Consider the following 20,700-nt stretch of genomic DNA (forward strand, 5'->3'; position numbering starts at 1 on the left):
GAAGCTGAAAAGTTGAGTTAATTTCTTACAGCATTTAATTTATACAATGTCTACTTAAAAGAATAAAGAATATTGTGGGCATGTTTTTATAAAGAATGTATATATATCGTTAATTGAAAAGAAGATCATGTTCTTGTTTCTTTGAGAAGTGGTTTTATTTCATTTCAACATAAATGAATACGTTATGCGTCACATCAGTTAAATCTGTCTGCATTTCATGTTCAAACCTTAATATCATTCACATTAACAGATTTATAGATGTTTTCTCCAGAAGTAAATCAATTTGGACATTTTGACTGAGGTCACTTTCGGCTGGTTCCCTTTAAGTGAACTGGGTTTGGTTCCTTTAGAACGACCTACATGTGAAAACACCCTTAAATCCTTGTTTACAGGTGAAACACTTTCCATCCACACTGAGAGCAAGTAAAAAGCTTTTTCCCCAGCATGAATTAACATGTGACTCAAGTTTTCCTTTACATGTGAAAGCATTTCCACACTAAGTACAGGTGAAAGACTTTTCTGAAGTGTGAATGCACACATGCACATTCAGTCGGTTTTTTTGTGTGAAACTCTTTCCACACCGAGAGCAGGTAAAAGGCTTTATTCCAGTATGAATTAACATGTGATTCTTCAGGCTTGCTCTATATGACAAAATCTTTCCACACTCAGAGCAGGTGAAATCCTTTTCTGAAGTGTGAAGCAGCACATGCTTATTGAGTATTTTTTTCTGAGTAAACCTCTTTCCACACTGAGAGCAGACGAAAGGCTTTATTCCAGCATGAATTAACATGTGATTCTTCAGGCTTTCTTTACGTGTGAAACTCTTTCCACACTGAGAGCAGGTTAAAGACTTTTCTGAGGTGTGAATAAGCACATGCTCATTAAGTTGTTTTTTTTGTGTGAAACTCTTTCCACACTGAGAGCAGGTAAAAAGCTTTACTCCAGCATGAATTAGCATGTGATTCTTCAGGCTTCTTCTACGTGACAAAGTCTTTCCACACTCAGAGCAGGTGAAATTCTTTTCTGAGCTGTGAATAAGCACATGCTCATTGAGTATTTTTTTCTGAGTAAAACCCTTTCCACACTGAGAGCAGACGAAAGGCTTTATTCCAGCATGAATTAACATGTGATTCTTCAGGCTTCCTCTCCATGACAAAGATTTTCCACACTCAGAGCAGGTGAAAGGCTTTTCTGAAGTGTGAGTTAGCAAATGATCCTTAAGGCTTCCTTTATATCGAAAACTCTTCCCGCACTGGGGGCAGACGAAAGGCTTTATTCCAGCATGAATTAACATGTGATTCTTCAGGCTTCCTTTACACGTAAAAGTCTTTCCACACTGAGGACAAGTTAATTGCTTTTCTGAAGTGTGAATTAGCATATGCACATTGAGTTGTTTTTTCTGTGTGAAACTCTTTCCACACTGAGAGCAGCTGAAAGGCTTTATTCCAGTATGAATTAACATGTGATTCCAAAGGCCTCCTTTGTGACTGAACGTCTTTCCACACTGAGAGCAGCTGAAAGACTTTATCCCAGTATGAATTAACATGTGATTCTTAAGGGTTTCTTTGCGTGTGAATCCGTTTCCACACTGAGAGCAGCTGAAAGGCCTTTTGACTTCTTTTCTTCGAATGTTGCGTTGCAAGCAACTGTTTTCAGTTTTGGAGCAACTTGCTGATTTTTCTCCAGTGGCATCATGAGCTTTCTGATGCTGATGCTTCTCCTCCACTTCATTCAGATCTTGTCTTTCCTCTTTGACGTTCATCAGGCCTAAAAATGTAAACATTAAATTGATGAAAATGAATCGGGACATTTGGAAATCAAAAGGAAATTAAGGTGCATTCAACACGACAAGCGGAACACTTTTTCTTTGCAATTTTTTTTTTTAAGTTTCACGTACAGATGACAACGTTGTCAAAACTATCCCTGTTCACACGGATCCATGAAAACTAAAAATGCTGTATTATGCTGACAGGCCAGTAGAGGGTGATGTCATTTTGTAAAGAAACACTATGCGCCTGTAGACTGAACTCGTAATACATATGCGCGTGATGTCAGTTTCCACAAATTTGTATTTCTGTAGCTTGTAAACTTTGGAAAAATTAACATCCAAAATGCATACAAAGTTTTTTTTGTTTTTATTTGAAAATAGTGTCTTGTAAACACCTTAAACCTAACTCTAGTAGAACTATTATGAGTTAGAAAATTATGGGGCATATAAACCAGATCAAATGGACCACTTATAACATGTTTCTGCAGTTGTTTTTGAAATACAACCCCTCCTTGTGAAAGATCTGTAATGTTAATTTGATAATGTTTCATATATGTTACATTGGGTGTTTATTTCTCAATTGAAAAAATATATATATTTTGTCAGGTTTTTTTTTTTTTTTTGCGCTTAACAGTTGTTGTTTTTGTTTATTTGCTTTTCCACAACATACATATATATATATATATATATATATATATATATATATATATATATATATATATATATACACATATATATATATATATAAAATTATTACTTTTCTGGGAAGATAAAACAAAAACCTTTTTCAGAAGTAACACAGTTTTTGCATTTTATTTGCTTTGCCACAATATATTTCAAAACCACATAACTGTGACCTAAATCAACTACTATAATCCCGGTGCCAAAGAAATCGACGGCAAAATGCCTAAAGGACTACAGACCAATTGCTTTAACTCCTATTATTATGAAGTGTTTTGAAAAGCTGATCTTGACGCATATAAAGGCAGTCAGAGCGGAACTCCTGTCGGACAACATCTCCAGGACGCTACGCTCCATATGACTAGTAAGCCAATTCTCAAATAACTGCTATGATGACTTTTATTCTACCCACTTAAATGATAGAAGTACTTGCGTTGTAAGTCAATCTATACAGACTGTGTCTGTTCCCCGAATAGTGAGGTCAAAATATAAATTTAATGCAGGATCTACAAAAAATCTGATCGTGATTAAACCAAAAAAAAAAAAAAAGCAGCAAAATAAATGAACAAAAACAATTTTTAAAGCTTGGGCTCCTAAACATTAGATCACTCACACCCAAAGCAGTTAATGTAAATGTAATGATCACAAATAATAGTTTTGATGTACACTGCTTGACTAAAACCTGGCTTAAACCAAATGATTATATTGGTCTAAATGAGTCTACTCCACCAAGCTACTGTTATAAACATGAGCCCCGTCAGATTGGTCGTGGCGGTGGTGTCGCAACAATATATAGTGATATTCTCAATGTTACTCAGAAAACAGGATACAGGAGGTTTAACTCATTCGAAATACTTCTGCTTAATGTTACACTGTTAGATATGCAAAATAAATCTCTCCTATCTCTTGCTCTGGCTACTGTGTATAGACCACCAGGCCCATATACAGATTTCTTAAAAGAATTTGCAGATGTCCTCTCAGATCTATTGGTTAATGTTGATAAAGTGCTAATTGTCAGAGATTTTAACATTCACGTTGATAATACAAATGATGCGTTAGGGCTTGCATTTACTGACCTAATAAACTCTTTTGGAGTCAAGCAAATCGTCAACTGGCCCACTCATCGTTTTAATCATTGATCTTACTGATATAGATATCGTACCTCAAAGTGATGATGTTACCGACCATTTCCTTGTATCATGCATTCTGCGTATTACTGATATTAACTATATGGCTCCGCGTTATCGTCCGGGCAGAACTATTGCTCCAGCCACCAAAGACAGATTCACAAATAATCTGCCTGATTTATCTCAACTGCTCTGTGTACCCATAAATACACATGAACTAGACGAAATGACTAGCAACATGGGCACTATCTTCTCTAATACATTAGAAGCTGTTGCCCCCATCAAATTGAAAAAGGTTAGAGAAAAATGTACTGCACCATGATTTCTTTATTTTTTTAACTGGTTCATTAAAACTATCCGAAAGAAACTTTTCGTGGAAACGAATCAGACTTCTAATCACTTTTAGCGAGCATTAGGCGAAGGGTAATACATAAAAATGAAATAGATCTTTTATATATAAAAACAACTCACAACTGTAATTACGGCTTTTAATCGAGCATGAGGGATGCGAATGGTGCTTCTCAAACGGAAGGCTGCATCCTCAAATTCAGACTTGTTTTCTTTCAGTTTATTTTTGTGAATTTAAATGTGTGCAGCCTTCGTAGGATGCAGCCTTCCATTTGAGAGGCACCCATAGATAAGCTTTGTTGAACTGAAAAAAGCTCTGAATGAGGAGTCGATTCCTCTTGATGGAATTGATTCCAACCTTTGGAATCGACTCTTGATTCCCAACGCCTCGGAATCGATTCCCAGCTCTACCGTCTAGTACTTCAGCGTCATTCATCGCACCCAAAGAAAAACTGCAGTGCTCTACAACTATAGGACAGGAAGAGCTAAATAAACTTATCACTGCATCTAAACTAACAACATGTCTATTAGATCCTGTACCCACTAAACTACTGAAGGAATTGTAACCTGTAGCAGAAGAACTGCTTCTCAATATTATTAATTCATCGTTATCTTTAGGTCACGTCCCAAAACCATTCAAGCTGGTGGTTATTAGGCCTCTTATTAAGAAACCACAACTAGATCCTAGTGAACTGGCAAATTACAGACCCATTTCAAATCTGCCGTTTATGTCTAAATTTTTAGAAAAAGTTGTGTCTGCTCAATTATGCTCCTTCCTGCAAAAAAATTATCTCTATGAAGAATTTCAGTCAGGTTTCAGGCCCCACCATAGCACAGAAACTGCACTTGTTAAAATTACAAATGACTTGCTTCTTGCGTCAGACCAAGGCTGCATCTCATTGCTAGTTTTACTTGATCTTAGTGCTGCATTCGACACTATAGACCATGACATAGACTCATAGATTGATTACAAAACTATACGGGTATTCAAGGGCAGGCTTTAAGATGGTTTAGATCAGTGATTTTCAATCCTGTTCCTCGGGACCCACTGCTCTGCACATTTTGCATGTCTCCCTTATCTGACACACTCATTTGAGTTCATGAAGCTCTTTCCTAATAAGCCAATGATCTGAATCTGGTGTGTAAATTAGGGAGAAAAAATGTGCACAGCTGTGGGTCCCCAGGAACAAGTTTGAAAATCACTGGTTTAGATCCTACCTGTCCGATCGCTACCACTTTGTTTATTTAAATGGGGAGTCATCTCAATTATCACCAGTAAAGTATGGAGTACCACAAGGATATGTCCTAGGTCCTCTGCTATTTTCAATATACATGTTGCCCCTTGGTGATATTATTAGAAAATACGGGATTATGCTGATGATACTCAACTATATAGCTCAACAAGACCAGATGAAACTTCTAAACTATCTAAGCTAATAGATTGTGTTAAAAATTTAAAAGATTGGATGACCAATAATTTCCTCCTATTAAATTCAGATAAGACAGAGATATTACTTATTGGACCAAAAAGCAGTACACAGAATCTCTTGGATTACAATTTGCAACTAGACGGAAGTACTGTTACGTCCTCTTAAAGGGAAATGTATAGAAGCTAGCTCACATCCACATCTTCTCAGAATCTAAAAGATCCGCAGACTGGGCTGATGCACTGATGTGAGCGCTTTATCTGCTATAGAGGTCACACCTCTGGGGAGACAAAGAGCCAATGGTGACTTGAACTTTTGGAGGGAAAGTTAATTTTCTTTGTCTCCAAGCATGGTAATTTGCCTGGGGTTAATGCACAATTAAAAATTAAAATAACAATTTACTCAACCATTATTCTCACCCGAGTTACATCTTCTGCCATTTTGGAGAGTACCTAAGAACGCATTTGACATAATCAGCATTGTTTACATTCGGGGGGGGGAAGCGTGCATGAACTTAATCTGCGTATTAAGCATTGTTTGCGCCTAGGGGAAAGTGTGCGTGTGCGTTGTGATACTCTCTAAAATGGCGGACGACGTAACTTGGGGGAGAAGAATGGTTGAGTAAATAAAGTAAAGTATTTTTGTTTTCTTTGCGCAAAAAAAAATTATTCTCATAGCGTCCCAAAACTGAAGTTGAGCCACTGATGTCACATGGACTGTTTTACCGATGTATTTACTACGTTTCTGGACCTGGGAACATTGCTGTCTATGGAGGGTCTGAGAGCTCTCCGATTTCATCAAAAACATGTTAATTCTTTTTCCGAAGATGAACGAAGGTCTTGCGGGTTTGGAATGACATGAGGGTGAATAATTAATGACAGAATTTTCATTTTGGGGTGAACTAACCCTTTAACTTTTATCACAGCACTATAGAAGCTATAATATCCTATTGCATCAGTGGGTTATGCTAGCGGCACTGTTGCTGACCAGTGTGCACTTCAACGTGTAGTCAAAACAGCGCAACGAGTGATTGGATGTGACCTTCCAAGTCTGGATGAAGTCTACACCATCAGGCTACAGAGGAAAGCGAAGAGTATTATCAGAGATGTTACTCACCCTGGATATCCTCTGTTTGACCTTCTTCATTCTGGGAGAGGGTATCGGACAATACAATACAAACAGACTGAGAAATAGCTTCTATCCAAGAGCAGTAGCTTCTCTTAATGCTGTCCGTGAATACGGTTATTAGACTTTCGGATGTCTATATTTTTTATAGAAATACATTTGTTATTGTATTGTATGTGATTATTGATTTTAATGATATGCTGCAGACTGGATTGCGCCACTGATAATTTCATTGGAACTCTGTAATAAAGTCTAAGAGTGTCCTATTCATGAATCTATTCATGTTAATCTCACTACAAAAAAGATCAAATAACCTTAAAGCAGGACCAGCATGAGATATAAACTTCTTGTTACAGGTATGCAAAATTGTTTCAAAATACATTTCATTAACAAGGTAATTAATTTGACATTATTTATGTCTATGGGCGAATTATATTTGTTAAAATGTGCTTTGAAATGAGCAGCAGAAAATACATAACACTAAAATAATTGAATCAGCTAAATTAATTGAGCAGCTCATTACCATTTCTCTTAATGTGACAAATACGTCACATCAAAATTACACCGATGTAACACATATGACACCACAATATCTTCGTAACTTGTTTTATATCTATTTGTTTAAGAAATGTATTAAAATCAGGTTAAGTGTAATCTAGGATGTGTAATTAAACCATTAGAATTGTTGCATGGGTTGAAGCGTTTTTAAAAACTGCTGACAATACAACATGTGCTAACCAGACAGGCCACCATGTTGGAAATGTTGCCATGGCAACAAAAATGCACACATTGTCACATGACTGAACCTGGGTGTTCATTATATATCACTTATGGACTTCCTAAGTTGAAAATGAGGGATAATACTTTAAAAAGACCTTTCCAGATAATCACCATTGTTTGTGACACCCGTGTCACGGCGGTTCTTATTTAATGAGGCATTTATGCAACACCCTTTTCAACAAATTATTGAAAACGTATACGTTTTGGCCGTGCATTTACACAACATCAGCATTTTAAGGAGGCCTTAAAGGGATAGTTCACCCAAAAATGAAAATTTGGTCTTCATTAAATCACCCTCAAGTTGTTCTAACCCTGTATGAATTTCTTGCTTCTGCTGAACAAAAAAGAAGATATTTTGAAGAATGTTTTTATCCAAGTGGTTTCCAGGCTCCATTCACTTCCATAGTATTTTTTTCCTACTATTGGAAGTCAATAGTGCATGAAAACTGTTTGGATACAAACATTCTTTAAAATATCTTCCTTCGAGTTCAATAGAACAAAGAAAAGTATTCACGTTTGGATCAACTCCAGGGTGAATAAATGACAGAATTTTCATTTTTGGGTGAAGTATCCCTTTAAAGTTTTGAAATCTGGATTTCAAAGTGCATGTTATTGAAAATGATACAGACTGTAAACTACAAAAACACAATTTTGTGAAAGCGGCAACATCACGTGCATGTGTATTAATTGTTCAGTCTATAGGCATGTTTTGTTTCTTCACAAAGTGAAGATTTATGGATTTGCGTGAACAGGATCGTTTTGACAATGTTGTCGTCTGTATGTTTAACTTTCAAAAAATACAAAAACATTTCAGTTTTTACCCTCAGATGCATTTTGAAGTCATTTACTTTTCTCATTTGTTTATTTATTCACATAATTTACATTATTTTACAGGTTTTATAACTACTGCCACTGAATCTGATGAGCTGTCTACAAGGTATCAAAACATCACATTTAATACTTGAATACCGTTTTCAAAACCTTACCCCAAAAAATAAAAATAAAAACTAAATAACTGAAAAACTGCATGATATGAGAGATATACGAATGAACAATGGACCTTTTCACATTTCTGAGATGAAGTAAACTATGTATAGCTGTATATGAGACCTTAGCTGTAATTTTTCTATTACCATTTGGTCCAACAGTGAAAGAAAAAGGCAGACAAGTGAGATCAAACATCATATTACTGTTTTTTTTTTTTGTGCCATGTTAATAATACAAAGTACAGTGTCAAAAATGTACATAAATAATTTTTAAGCTGAAAACAGCATGAAAACAGGTAAACCTTTGCCCACAAAATGTTTGAGATTACACTAGTGTAAAAACAATGTGAATCTGATGTGTCTCACAGGCTCTGAGTTCAACAGTTCTACCCTGTTAAATCTTTATTAGCTTAATTAAAAATGAATGAAGATAAACACCAACCTCCTTGTTCCTCCTGTTTTATTCTCCAGGTTTCTGGTTCCTCGTGTTTTATTCTCCAGGTTTCTGGTTCAATCATGTTCTCCTCACTCTCCTCTTTAACAAACACCATCTTCACAGCAGCAGATCTCAGATGATACTCCTCCAGATATTCCTGCTTGCTTCAACACTTAGTCACGATTGTGAGGATGAGAATATTACATGTATTTACTGACCTGATTCAAAAACTGTATTTCTCTACTTACAGAAACAACATTTCTAACCGTTTGTATTAAACCAGCATCACAACAAAACAACAGAGAGCGCGGTGAAACTGAACTTCTTCCTCTGAGGTTTAATGGTGTTTGGCAAACAATCGTGTTTGTTTTAGCGCCACCCGCTGGACTGGAGTGAAGCGGCGCGAGGAGAGAAATAATACGGGAGAAATTGTCAATTTAATGCTACATATATAAAAGAATATAAAGTTTTGCAAAAGAAAAATAAAGTATTGCCAAAAGAAAAATAAGGTATTTAGAGAAAAAATTTCGTTTTGCAAACAGAAATAAAGAATTGCAAAAATGAAGATAGAATTCATTGCAAAAATCAATGACAGTTGTAAAAGAAGCTTATGAACTCTGATTCTATTTTATCTCTGCAACACGTATTTTCCATGGTCACACCTATTAATTCATTTACAACGCTTCATTTATTTTGCTTTTCAGTCGAGCGTGAGTTCACGATACCGTTTTCCCTTTGTGCTTTACTTTTCTGTGTGTTTCACTTCATGGCACTGTTTTGACGTGGGGGTGTAGTCAACAAACCGGGGCGTGTTCAGCGTGCCTGGGCACGCCCCCCTGCGAAGCCACGTCATTAGCTGGAGACGTAGATCGTAACAGGTTTGAAAGTCAGCATGGCAGAGCGGAGGCCTGTGGGTGGATTCCAGGTTTGTAAAGTTGATTATTTCCTTTTATTTCACTAACATTAAAATGTGTGTTGTTTTGTTAACTAAATGCAATTACTGTTAATTAAGGGCTGTCAAAATGTCTGAAAAACTTAAATTCGAATTTTGTACTTAAATATTATCAAAATTCAAATTATATTCGAATTTAAAAGGCATAATTTCAGTTAGGGGGAAAAAAGCTTTTGGTTTCTCTCCTTTGGGCGCATCAAGCAAAATATTACTAATCCACGGTTCTTCAAAGCATAAAATAACACAACTATCTTTGAAAAATGTTTAAAATAATGTTTAACCTTATATAATTAAGTTGCTTAAACAATTAGAAACAAAACGGCATCATGTATACAAGTTTAATACAAAGCACAGAAAACCCATCACAAAGAGTAACGTTACTTTTTTTCATTTAAAAACATGAGATGCAGTGGAAAGGGGAGAGACCCGTCCCGCCATAAAGTTTTGAGACATGCTTTTTCAAAGTTGAACTTACAATAATTTTAAATGGCTTTCTAAATATCCGACTCTCTTTTGCGAGACGCGAGTGCAGCGGTGATAGATGTCCCTCTAGAAAGTGCTATAAATATGCTTTCTGTGTGAACGGCTTGGTTCCAGTTTTGACATAAACAACATAATCTCCGCATTTATGTTCTCTTTTTCCACAGTATTTTAAATGAACAACATATCCAGTGGGTTCAACTGGATAGGCTAAAAATAATTAAAATGCAATGATACCTACCTACATCTTCATCGCATCTCGTGCGCCAGATAAGGCTGCCTGACGTACCCCAAAAAAGAGTAGGGGTGTAACTCCAGTGTCCTGGCCAAATTCCCTCCTCTGGCCCTTATCAATCATGGCCTCCTAATAATCCCCATCCACTGGATTGGCTCCATCTCTCTCCTCTCCACCTGTAACTTGTGTGTGATGAGCGCACTGGCGCCATTGTCCTGTGGCTGCTGTCGCATCATTCGACCTGAGGGGTCGGCAACCTGCGGCTCTTTCATCCCTCTTTCATAAAAACTAAATTGTAACCCTGCACTTTTTCTTGGCCAAGCGTGTTCACGCAGAGATTTTCAAGGGCCAATGTGAATAAATCTAGATTTAAATGAAAAGAGACAAGATAGTCACGTCGTTTTGGATACGTTTTATTAATATCCAAAATGATGTGAACATCACGGAGTGTTGAACACTCTCATGCGCTGTATGTTTCATTCATACTCGAAGCCAGAGGGCGCTCTCATGCAGAATCTCCAAAACGGACTAACTGATGAAACGTGAAGAGTATATGGTTTATGTGTGTTTTCAAGTCTTCTCCAGGTTAGTAAATATGAATGATACAGTGGTAATTGACCGCATTAATTACAGCACAGAAGCTATCAAATAGATTTTCTGCCTTATTCTGTGATTAAAAATGGAAAAAGTGTTTGTAGTAGGCCTATATATACTGATTATACAATCATAACCATAAAATTGTCATTAGTAAATATATATTAAAAAATTATATAAGACAAATTATTTGTTATTGTCCAGCAGTATTATTTCTTAGCTAATTAAAAGTAAGAGATAAGAAAAGTGTTTTTTTTTTGTCAATTATACATACATAAATATTATTATTATTATTATTATTATTACATTTGACATTTCTGTCCCCCTCACTTCTGAAATGATTGCCAGTGCCCTGCCCTGTAACATAACTGAATATAAAACTTTAGCTATATACCGTGTTATCTTTATTTGGGGATCAAATATTTTGTGGCTCCACGTAAATTTTATTCGGTGGGAAAAGGACCAAAATGGCTCATTTGATGTTGAAGGTTGCAGACCCCTGATCCAGGTGGATGCTGCACACTGGTGGTGGTTGAGGAGAGACACCCCACCCTCCCATCCACATGACTGTAAAGCACTTTGGGTGTATGGCAATACACAATAAAAGCGCTATATAAATGCATCATTCATTCATTTATTAATTCATTCACAAATGGCGCTTCAGTCCGCCAAAAGAGGTGGAGCCATTTTGTAAGAATCTTTCTCCTTCAGCACGAAGATCATGAAGAAGCCAAAGAAAGAAGCTTGCCATTGAGAAGAGCCCACCCGTAGCTGCTTAGATAAGTGGTACCTGTAGTCAGAACGCCGTCAGCGATCCTCCCACCAGAGCGGCCCCGTTCTTCACTACAGACTCACAAGGATGTGGTGCTCTATTCTTTACTGCTGCCGCTCTCACCTAGGATGACGGCGCTGAAGAAAGACGTTACGGCAAGCTCCCACCTCTAGAAGAGGTAGTAGCCACGCATCTCTGCCCTCCATTGGCCCTGAGATACAGTTTTTTATGATTGCTTAGGCATGATTTTTAAAAACAAGGCTCATTTTGTCAAAACACTTATCACAGTTCACACATCTACACACAAAAGTAGCAGAACATCTCAGATCTTTTGCTAAATGAAACACTTCATTCAAAACTTTTAATTTAACAAAACCCAGTTTTGGTACCGTATGGTACACACACATGGTTCATACAGTTGGATTCTATTTGAACCACTTACACAATGCTGTGCTCAATCTTAAACACGCAGAACATTTCTACTTTTCCTTCCTCACTCTGCTCTCCTATCCTCTTTCCTTCTACCTCTATCATGTGTCTCCAAAACATTCCGGTTCTCTCTCAGCCACGCTCTAACATCACCGCAGACGGCAACGTAATACTGCTAATCTACGCCCTATCTCTACATCTTCCACTACACCTCTGGCTTTCTCTGTGGGTCTCTGGAATTGTCAGTCAGCCGTCAACAAAGCTGACTTCATTTCTGCCTTTTCTTTAAAATCCACTCTCAGCATCTTGGGCTTGACTGAGACGTGGATTCGTCCAGAAGACTCAGCAACCCCAGCTGCTCTCTCTACTAATTTCTCCTTCTCTCATACTTCGCGTCAAGTTGGTCGGGTGGGGTACTGGCCTGCTCGTTTCACACAATTGGAAATACTCAACCCGCTCTACCCTTTGCAATTACAACTCATTTGAATGTCATGCCATTACTGTATCAGCTCCGATAAAACTCCAGATTGTGGTAATCTACCGTCCCCCTGGACAAATTCTAGCCACCTTCCTAGAGGAGCTGGACGGGTTGTTGTCCTCTTTGTGGAGGATGGCATTCCACTCTTAGTCTTTGGTGATTTCAACATTCACCTAGACAAGCCTTATGCTACAGACTTCCACTCGCTACTAGCTTCATTTGATCTCAATCGCCTTACCACTACTAGCACGCACAAATCAGGCAACCAACTTGATTTAATTTACACACGCAATTGTACTGCAGATAACATTCTGGTACAACCGCTACATATCTCGGACCATTTCTTCATTACATTTACACTACATTTTGCTACCCGTGTGCCACCAACCCCGCTACCGGTTACTTTTAGACGAAACCTCGCTCCCTTTCTCCTTCCCATCTTTCCTCTGTGGTATCCTCCTCTCTTCCCTCACCTACCCATTTCTCATCTCTGGATGTAAACGCAGCTACTGAAACTTTATGCTCTACCTTAACTTCTTGTCTAGACGACATTTGTCCTCTCTCCTCTAGGTCAGCACGGACTGCCCTTCTAACCCCTGGTTATCTGATGTTCTTCGTGAACATCGGACTAAACTCAGAGCGGCAGAGAGAAAATGGCACAAATCAAACAACCCGTCGGACCTGAGTAGGTATCAGTCTCTGCTCTCATCTTTCTCTGCTGATGTCCACACTGCCAAATCCTCACATTTCCACAACAAGATCAACAGCGCTCCAGACATGCGTAATCTCTTCAGAACATTTAATTCCCTCCTCTGTCCCCTCCACCACCTCCCACCACTTCTATTACAGCTGATGACTTTGCTACTTTTTACAGACAAAACTAGATCGATCAGTGATCAGTTCTCACCTCCACGCACACAGGACCCCCAACCAACCACTTCCACTGCTAAACCTCCAATTTTCTCCTTCTGTCCCCTGACGGAGGCTGAAGTATCCAAACTTCTCCTCTCCAACCATCCTACAACATGTCCTCTTGACCCAATCCCCTCGCACCTTCTGCAAGCAATCTCTCCCACGCTCTTACCGACACTCACACACATCATCAACACATCCCTCCTCGCAGGCATCTTCCCCACTGCGTTCAAGCAGGCTCGGGTAACCCCACTGCTCAAAAAACCTACATTAAACACTTCTCTTATAGAAAACTATAGACCTGTCTCTCTCCTTCCATTCATAGCGAAAACACTTGAACGTGTTGTCTTCAACCAGGTCTCATTGTTTCTTTCACAGAACGACAAACTGGACGCTAAACAGTCAGGTTTCAGGAGTGGCCATTCAACTGAGACTGCACTTCTCTCGGTCACTGAAGCCCTGCGAATTGCAAAAGCCCATTCCAAATCATCAGTCCTCATTCTGCTGGATCTATCTGCCGCGTTTGACACTGTCAATCATCAGATACTCCTCTCCACTCTCTCATCACTGGGCATCGCTGGAATTCCACTTCGCTGGTTTGAATCCTATCTCACTGGTAGGTCTTTCAGGGTGGCCTGGGAGGAGGTATCCAAAGCACATACACTGGTCACTGGGGTTCCTCAGGGATCGGTTCTTGGACCCTCCTCTTCTCCACATACACTACATCACTGGGTCCCATCATACAGGCACATGGATTCTCCTACCACTGCTATGCTGATGACACACAGCTCTATCTCTCTTTTCAACCAGATGATCCAACGGTAGCTGCAAGGATCTCAGGTTGCCTGGCAGACATCTCGGCATGGATGAAAGAACATCACCTCCAGCTCAACCTGGCAAAGACTGAGCTTCTTGTCTTTCCTGCCGCTCCAACTCTACAGCATGACATCACGATCCAGTTAGGTTCATCAACAATTACCCCATCAACTTCGGTCAGAAATCTTGGTGTAATCTTTGATGACCAGCTGACCTTCAAAGACCACATTGCAAAGACTGCTCGATCTTGCAGGTTTGCACTACACAACATCAGAAAGATCAGGCCCTTTCTGACGGAGCATGCTGCACAACTTCTTGTCCAGGCCCTTGTCATTTCTAGGCTGGACTACTGCAATGCTCTTCTGGCTGGACTTCCATCAAACACAGTCAAACCTCTACAAATGATTCAGAATGCGGCGGCACGACTGGTCTTCAAGGAACCCAAAAGAGCCCATGTTACACCTCTCTTTATCTCATTGCATTGGCTACCAATCGCAGCTCGCATCAAGTTCAAGACACTGATGCTTGCTCATAGAACAACCACAGGCTCAGCACCCGCCTACATGCACTCACTATTAAGAATCTACATCCTCCAGAAATCTGAGATCTGCTAGTGAGCGACGCCTCGTGGTACCATCACAAAGAGGCTCAAAATCACTCTCCAGAACATTCTCGTTCACCATTCCTGGCTGGTGGAATGATCTTCCCACCCATATTCGAGTACTGGATCCCTGTCAATCTTCAAGCAACAGCTGAAAACTCATCTCTTTTGACACTACTTGACTTCAACCTACACATAAAAAAAAAAAAAAAAAATCTTTCTCCTTACTTATTCCTTCCCTTGCTAGCTTGTACTTATTTAAACAATGCCTGAGACTTGGTGTTACAAGCACTTCCTTTGTCGAATTGCCTCTTCAAGATGAATCGCTTCATGTGTTCCCCAAATTGTAAGTCGCTTTGGATAAAAGCGTCTGCAAAATGACTAAATGTAAATGTAAATGTAAATGTATTATACACCCGGTTTCACTGACAAGGCTTAAGGCTAGTCCCAGACTAAAATGCAAGTGTGAGCTGTCTCAACTGAAAATAACTTGCAGTGACATACCTTTCAATATGTCAGTGCCATTGTTTTGTCTCAAGATGCACACAGCATTTTTATAAAAGCAAAACTAAGACCTATAGTCTTGATTTAAACTAATCCCTGTCCAGAGCTCGGTAGTAATTGATTACATGTAATCTGGATTACGTAATCAGATTCCAAAAATTAAGTACTTGTAATTAGATTAAATTACATTTTATAACACTCGTAATCAGACTACAGTTACTTTTTTATGGATTATATGATTAAATATTATTTACATAATAGCAATAGATTATTCAGAATTAAATTTTTTCCCCCAATTCCTCTTTTTCATCTTTTCCCTTTCTAAAATAGCCTGCTGCTAATATACATTCAGAAAGGCTTCAGGTTTTGTGGACATTCACGCAGAGATCAGGTGGCAACCGCTGGATTTACAAAAATAATTTCAGGTTTAAGAACATTGCGTCTTTCAAACACATTAAAATGCACAAATTCACAAACTTTTTTGTCATTTGATCCTCTTTCACCTAATATATTTACTTGAAGTACTCCTGAGATTTTAAAATAAATATTTTAATAATTAAGTATCACTTTTGCATGTTCATTGGTTCTCTGACATTGGTTATGGTCACGTGGAATGCAGGTAAACAAATAAAATATTGATTTTTAAAAAACTAATTTTAGTAATATTTTTTTTTAATTGATTTTAAAATGTTTTATTTTTAACATTTTATTATATATTTTTTAAAATTGTGATTTAAATCATTATTAGCTTTTCATTCAACTCAAAAGCCCCCTGCAGTTCCTTCACAAACACCAGTTTGGGAAAACTTGATAATGTTTAATGCACTTCATGCTGTTAATAACAATAACTAAAATATATTTACTTTTTATATTTTTATGTCCATATGGTAGTTTTATTATCTTATTTAAATCAATGTGATGGATGAGTTAGGTCTAAAGTAATCTAAAAGTAGTCTGATTACATTATTTAAAATGTGTAATGTAATGGATTTCATTGCTAACTACCCAGCTCTGTGAAACAGGGCCAGAATATTTGTGCTTGTCTGTAATGTTTTGAAATTACCTTTTATTTTTAAGGTGAACAGGTTATCCATCAGCGGAGGACACACAATGAAGAAAACCATATGGAGAATATGCTCCAAGGTTTTTGGTCCTGTAGCCAAACAACTGAACTGGTGTGGAAGGGGAGAAAAGCGAGGATCAGGAAAACAAAACATAGGAGCACTCCTAATAGGTACGTCCAAAATGTTTCCCAATGTACAGTGTACAGGTAACACTTTACATTAAGGTTCATTAGTTAACATTAGTTAACATGAACTAAGAATTAACAATACTTTTATAACATTTATTAATCTTATTTCAGCATTTATTAATGCATTAAAATCATAAGTTGTTCGTTAACATTAGATAATGCACTGTGAATTAACATGAACAAACAATGAACACCTGTATTTTTATTAACAAACAATAACTAAGATTAATAAATAGTGATAGTGTAACAAATGTGTTGTTCATTGTTCACTAATGCTAGTTAATGCATTAACAAATGTTAACAAATGATACCATGTTGTAAAGTGTTACCAGTGCATGCAATAATTTTAAAGATGGAACTGTTGATACAGCTTCATAAAGCGTGATTACTCCTCGTGAGCTTTTCATACAGACTTAGGCCTACATAATATCTTTATATATTAAGATGCATGTGCCTACCAGCGGATACATGCATGATTTAAACAGTGTAAAATGTTGTTTCATACACACAAGAGCATTTCAGAAATGGAAACTTTTGTTTCAACATTAACACAATTAGGCTAAGTGACCGAGAACTGTTGATGAACCACAAAATCTGCTGTTACCGCGACTTGATTAAACCACAGAAACAGAAATTTGTCAAAATTAAGGTAATACTTTATCTGTTCGATTTACTTTATATAAAATCAAATATATATTTGGCTGACCACCACGCATATTAATGACAATGAATCGGGCTACGTACCTCAGTTTTCCCGCAGCGAGGTCTTCCACGTGCGATGTGATGATCTTTGGAAGCACGTGCGCAGTAGTGATGAGGAGTCGACTCCAAAAGACTCGATTCCTTGAATCTGACCAGCGCTGTTTTCGAAGTAGACTTCATATAAAATTATTAATATTCGACTCTGGCTGTGTCTGCACTAATTTGGGGGTCACACTAAAAGAACCTGAAACCGATTAGTTACATGAAAGACAATAGCATAGCAAAGTTTTTATGACTGAAGCAGAATTTCAGCACTATTGGAAATGAACAGCGACCGATCAATTAGAAAGCACATATATGAAGTATGTTATATTACATCCCAAAACGCTGACTGACATTAAAAACAGTTGACAAGCATTAACTGCACATCAATTCTCTATATTAATTAGATTTTATTAACATAGGCTGATCATTCTCAGGTAGTAACTCGGCCCTCGGGATCATATGAACAATTAAATAGACGTATGAGATTAAATAAATGTCCTATTTTACATCATTTTGCGCAGTTAATGCATGGATTTATTTGGGTCGGCGTACACTTTATCTATACAAGCACGAAAAATATGACTAATTCGAGATCATTTAACCCCTTCAGACCTGATTTTTTTCTGCTGAGCAAAAAAATCCAGCATAGAAATAAAGGGGGAAAAAAAACATTTTTGATAACTCATGTTTTTATTGGTATTTTTTCATGTCCATTACAATGGATGCCACGACTAAATGAACATAAAATGCCATGAAATCTTAGATTAAAAAAGGCCATGTTTTAACATAGGGGGTTGGTGGATTGAATGGGTTGGATGATTGTGGGCAATGTAACCCCAAGAAATCAGTTTTGCATTCAGTTATCACGGAACTTCCAAACGCATTGCTAACTTTTAACATTGTAAGCTAATAAGAGATCACCCAATTACTAACAAATGGCCACAGCCATATCACCCTGCAGCCCAAGACCGGTTGCCCACGAAGCTAAGCAGGGCTGAGCCTGGTCAGTACCTGGATGGGAGACCTCCTGGGAAAACTAGGTTGCTGTTGGTAGAGGTGTTAGTGAGGCCAGCAGGGGGTGCTCACCCTGTGGTCTGTGTGGGTCCTAACGCCCCAGTGTAGTGACGGGGACACTGTACTGTAAAAAACACCGTCTTTCGGATGAGATGTTAAACCGAGGTCCTGACTCTCTGTGGTCATTAAAAATCCCATGACACTCATCGTAAAGAGTAGGGGTGTAACCCCGGTGTCCTGGCCAATTGCCTCCACTGGCCCCTGTCTATCATGGCCTCCTAATAATCCCTATCCACTGAATTGGCTCTATCTCTATCTCTCTCTCCTCTCCACCTGTAGCTGGTGTGTGGTGAGCGCACTGGCGCCGTTGTCCTGTGGCTGCCGTCGCATCATCCAAGTGGATGCTGCACATTGGTGGTGGTTGAGAAGAGACCCCCCACATGATTGTAAAGCGCTTTGGGTGTATAGCAATACACAATAAAGCGCTATATAAATGCTTCATTCATAACAAATGGAAAATAACAAAAATACATCTGCTGGATATTCCCATATATTCTCTCATTTGCGATGAGCAGCCTTGAAGCAGTTTCTGTGTGGCACAAAGCAAAGGTGGATGTTGCATTTGTCACAGAATACATGTGTTTTCCCTGTGCAGCATGGCCTCTTGCATCTGGTGGCCTCTGTCTTCTCATCATAATTCGGCACGTGGTCAACCGTATCATACTGCACTTCAGGTAGAGGCCTTGCATCCTGAACTCGTGGTCTGTGGGCATGCGGTTGTGGTTCTGGAGACATACTGGGTCTTCCACGTTTTGCTGCCACTGGTTTATGGACACTCACCAGACACTGGGCCACATTCATCTTGAAATGGAGGAGATCCATGGTGTCTTTTGTCTGGAGATTGGCCCTCTTGGCACCCAGCCTGTACTCTAACCAACTGTTGACCACAGCTAGCTCAAAAGGATGTGTAATCATTCTCAGGGTCCACTTTCTTGACTATAAAATAAATCAATTGTGAAGTCATAGCTTAGCTATGAAATGCTTATAGGTATTTTGTTTCTTTGCATGAACTAACTGAGTGCTGGCTAATATCTCTTGACTCCTGATGTCCATTGGGATGGACATTAAACTTTGAAAAAATCCTATAACTTAATGAAATGAAATATTTTCAAAATAACTTGAAATATTAACACTTGAAATTGTTAAAATTATGCTGAGAGAAAATATATTAGGCTAGCATGAACATAAATTAACATTTTTTATGAAAAATAGGCACTTACTCCTCCCTCTCTTGAGCTTCAGAGCCATGCTTGTCTTGTCTGATGTCTGAAGCTCTCTCAGATCAAGTCAAAAGTAATTTCTCCATTGTGATTGGATAATCAGGAACCAATCAGTAATAGGCATTATCCAAACAATGAAATCAGAGATTTTTTATTGGTTTAGACCCAGAAATATGTAATGTCCATTCCAATGGACGCCAGGTCTGAAGGGGTTAATTGATACTGACACAGAGACATTATGGCTTTAATAAAGGAAGGATGTTGCAAACATTTTTTTATGCTTTGCTTATGTATATCATTGTCCAAATTCATAAGAACCCAGTTAAACAAACCTATTTTGCGGATTTAAGTAACCAATAAGTGAAAAAAGTTGTCTTTGTTAAACTTATTCTAGTTTTACCTTTTTAACACACAGGAGCAGCTATGAAGAATCCCGCGCTTCCCTCGCCAACTGAAGCAGAGGCGGAAAAACATATGATGGATTATCTCCGCTTGGCCCCAGGGAGAACGCCATCTTAATCAACTTGCTTTTTTGTTGTTTGTTTCTTTGTTTCAGGATTAAAATAATAATATAACAAATTTCTGCTTATTTTCATTCACTGTTAATAAAATAATACAATTCATTCAACAGCTGTTGTGTTCTTTCATTCTGAGTGGAAATACTCGGGTTTAGTTATCATACTTATCAAATATGTGTAGACGCAAGTATAATCAGTGTAGCTGCAGCTGTTATCAATAGCAGTAAATATGAACGAACGTCTAAAACGTCTAATTAAGAACGACATCTATGCTATGTAAAGCAGATGTCTCCCAGATGCAAACGCACACATCACACAGACGTCCCCGAGCGTACGTGTGCTATCTGGGACATTACTAAATTTGGTGTCTTTATGCAAAACAAAGAGATTGAATTTTTGTGCAATATGTTGATTGTAGCAAAGTTTTATATTCACAAA

At 38.2% G+C, this 20,700-nt stretch overlaps 1 protein-coding gene across 3 annotated transcripts; it reads right to left on the reverse strand.

The window, feature by feature from the left end:
- Nucleotides 1-80: 80 nt before the first annotated feature.
- LOC131538736 (gastrula zinc finger protein XlCGF26.1-like) lies at nt 81-9,145 on the reverse strand. 3 transcript variants are annotated; one of them, XM_058772808.1, is made up of 3 exons: nt 8,945-9,145; nt 8,685-8,850; nt 81-1,767 (listed from the first exon to the last, which is right to left on the reverse strand). In XM_058772808.1, exons 2-3 carry the CDS (start codon nt 8,791-8,793, stop codon nt 497-499), a joined length of 1,380 nt encoding a protein of 459 aa, XP_058628791.1. In that variant the 5' UTR covers nt 8,794-8,850; nt 8,945-9,145; the 3' UTR covers nt 81-496. The 3 variants fall into 3 exon arrangements, with proteins under 3 accessions (XP_058628791.1, XP_058628792.1, XP_058628790.1); XM_058772809.1 differs by having other exon boundaries at nt 8,927-9,145; XM_058772807.1 differs by having other exon boundaries at nt 82-1,767; nt 8,685-9,144.
- Nucleotides 9,146-20,700: the final 11,555 nt, after the last annotated feature.

This window comes from Onychostoma macrolepis, chromosome 04 (genome assembly GCF_012432095.1).
Source record: "Onychostoma macrolepis isolate SWU-2019 chromosome 04, ASM1243209v1, whole genome shotgun sequence".
Taxonomy (NCBI): Eukaryota; Metazoa; Chordata; class Actinopteri; order Cypriniformes; family Cyprinidae; genus Onychostoma; species Onychostoma macrolepis.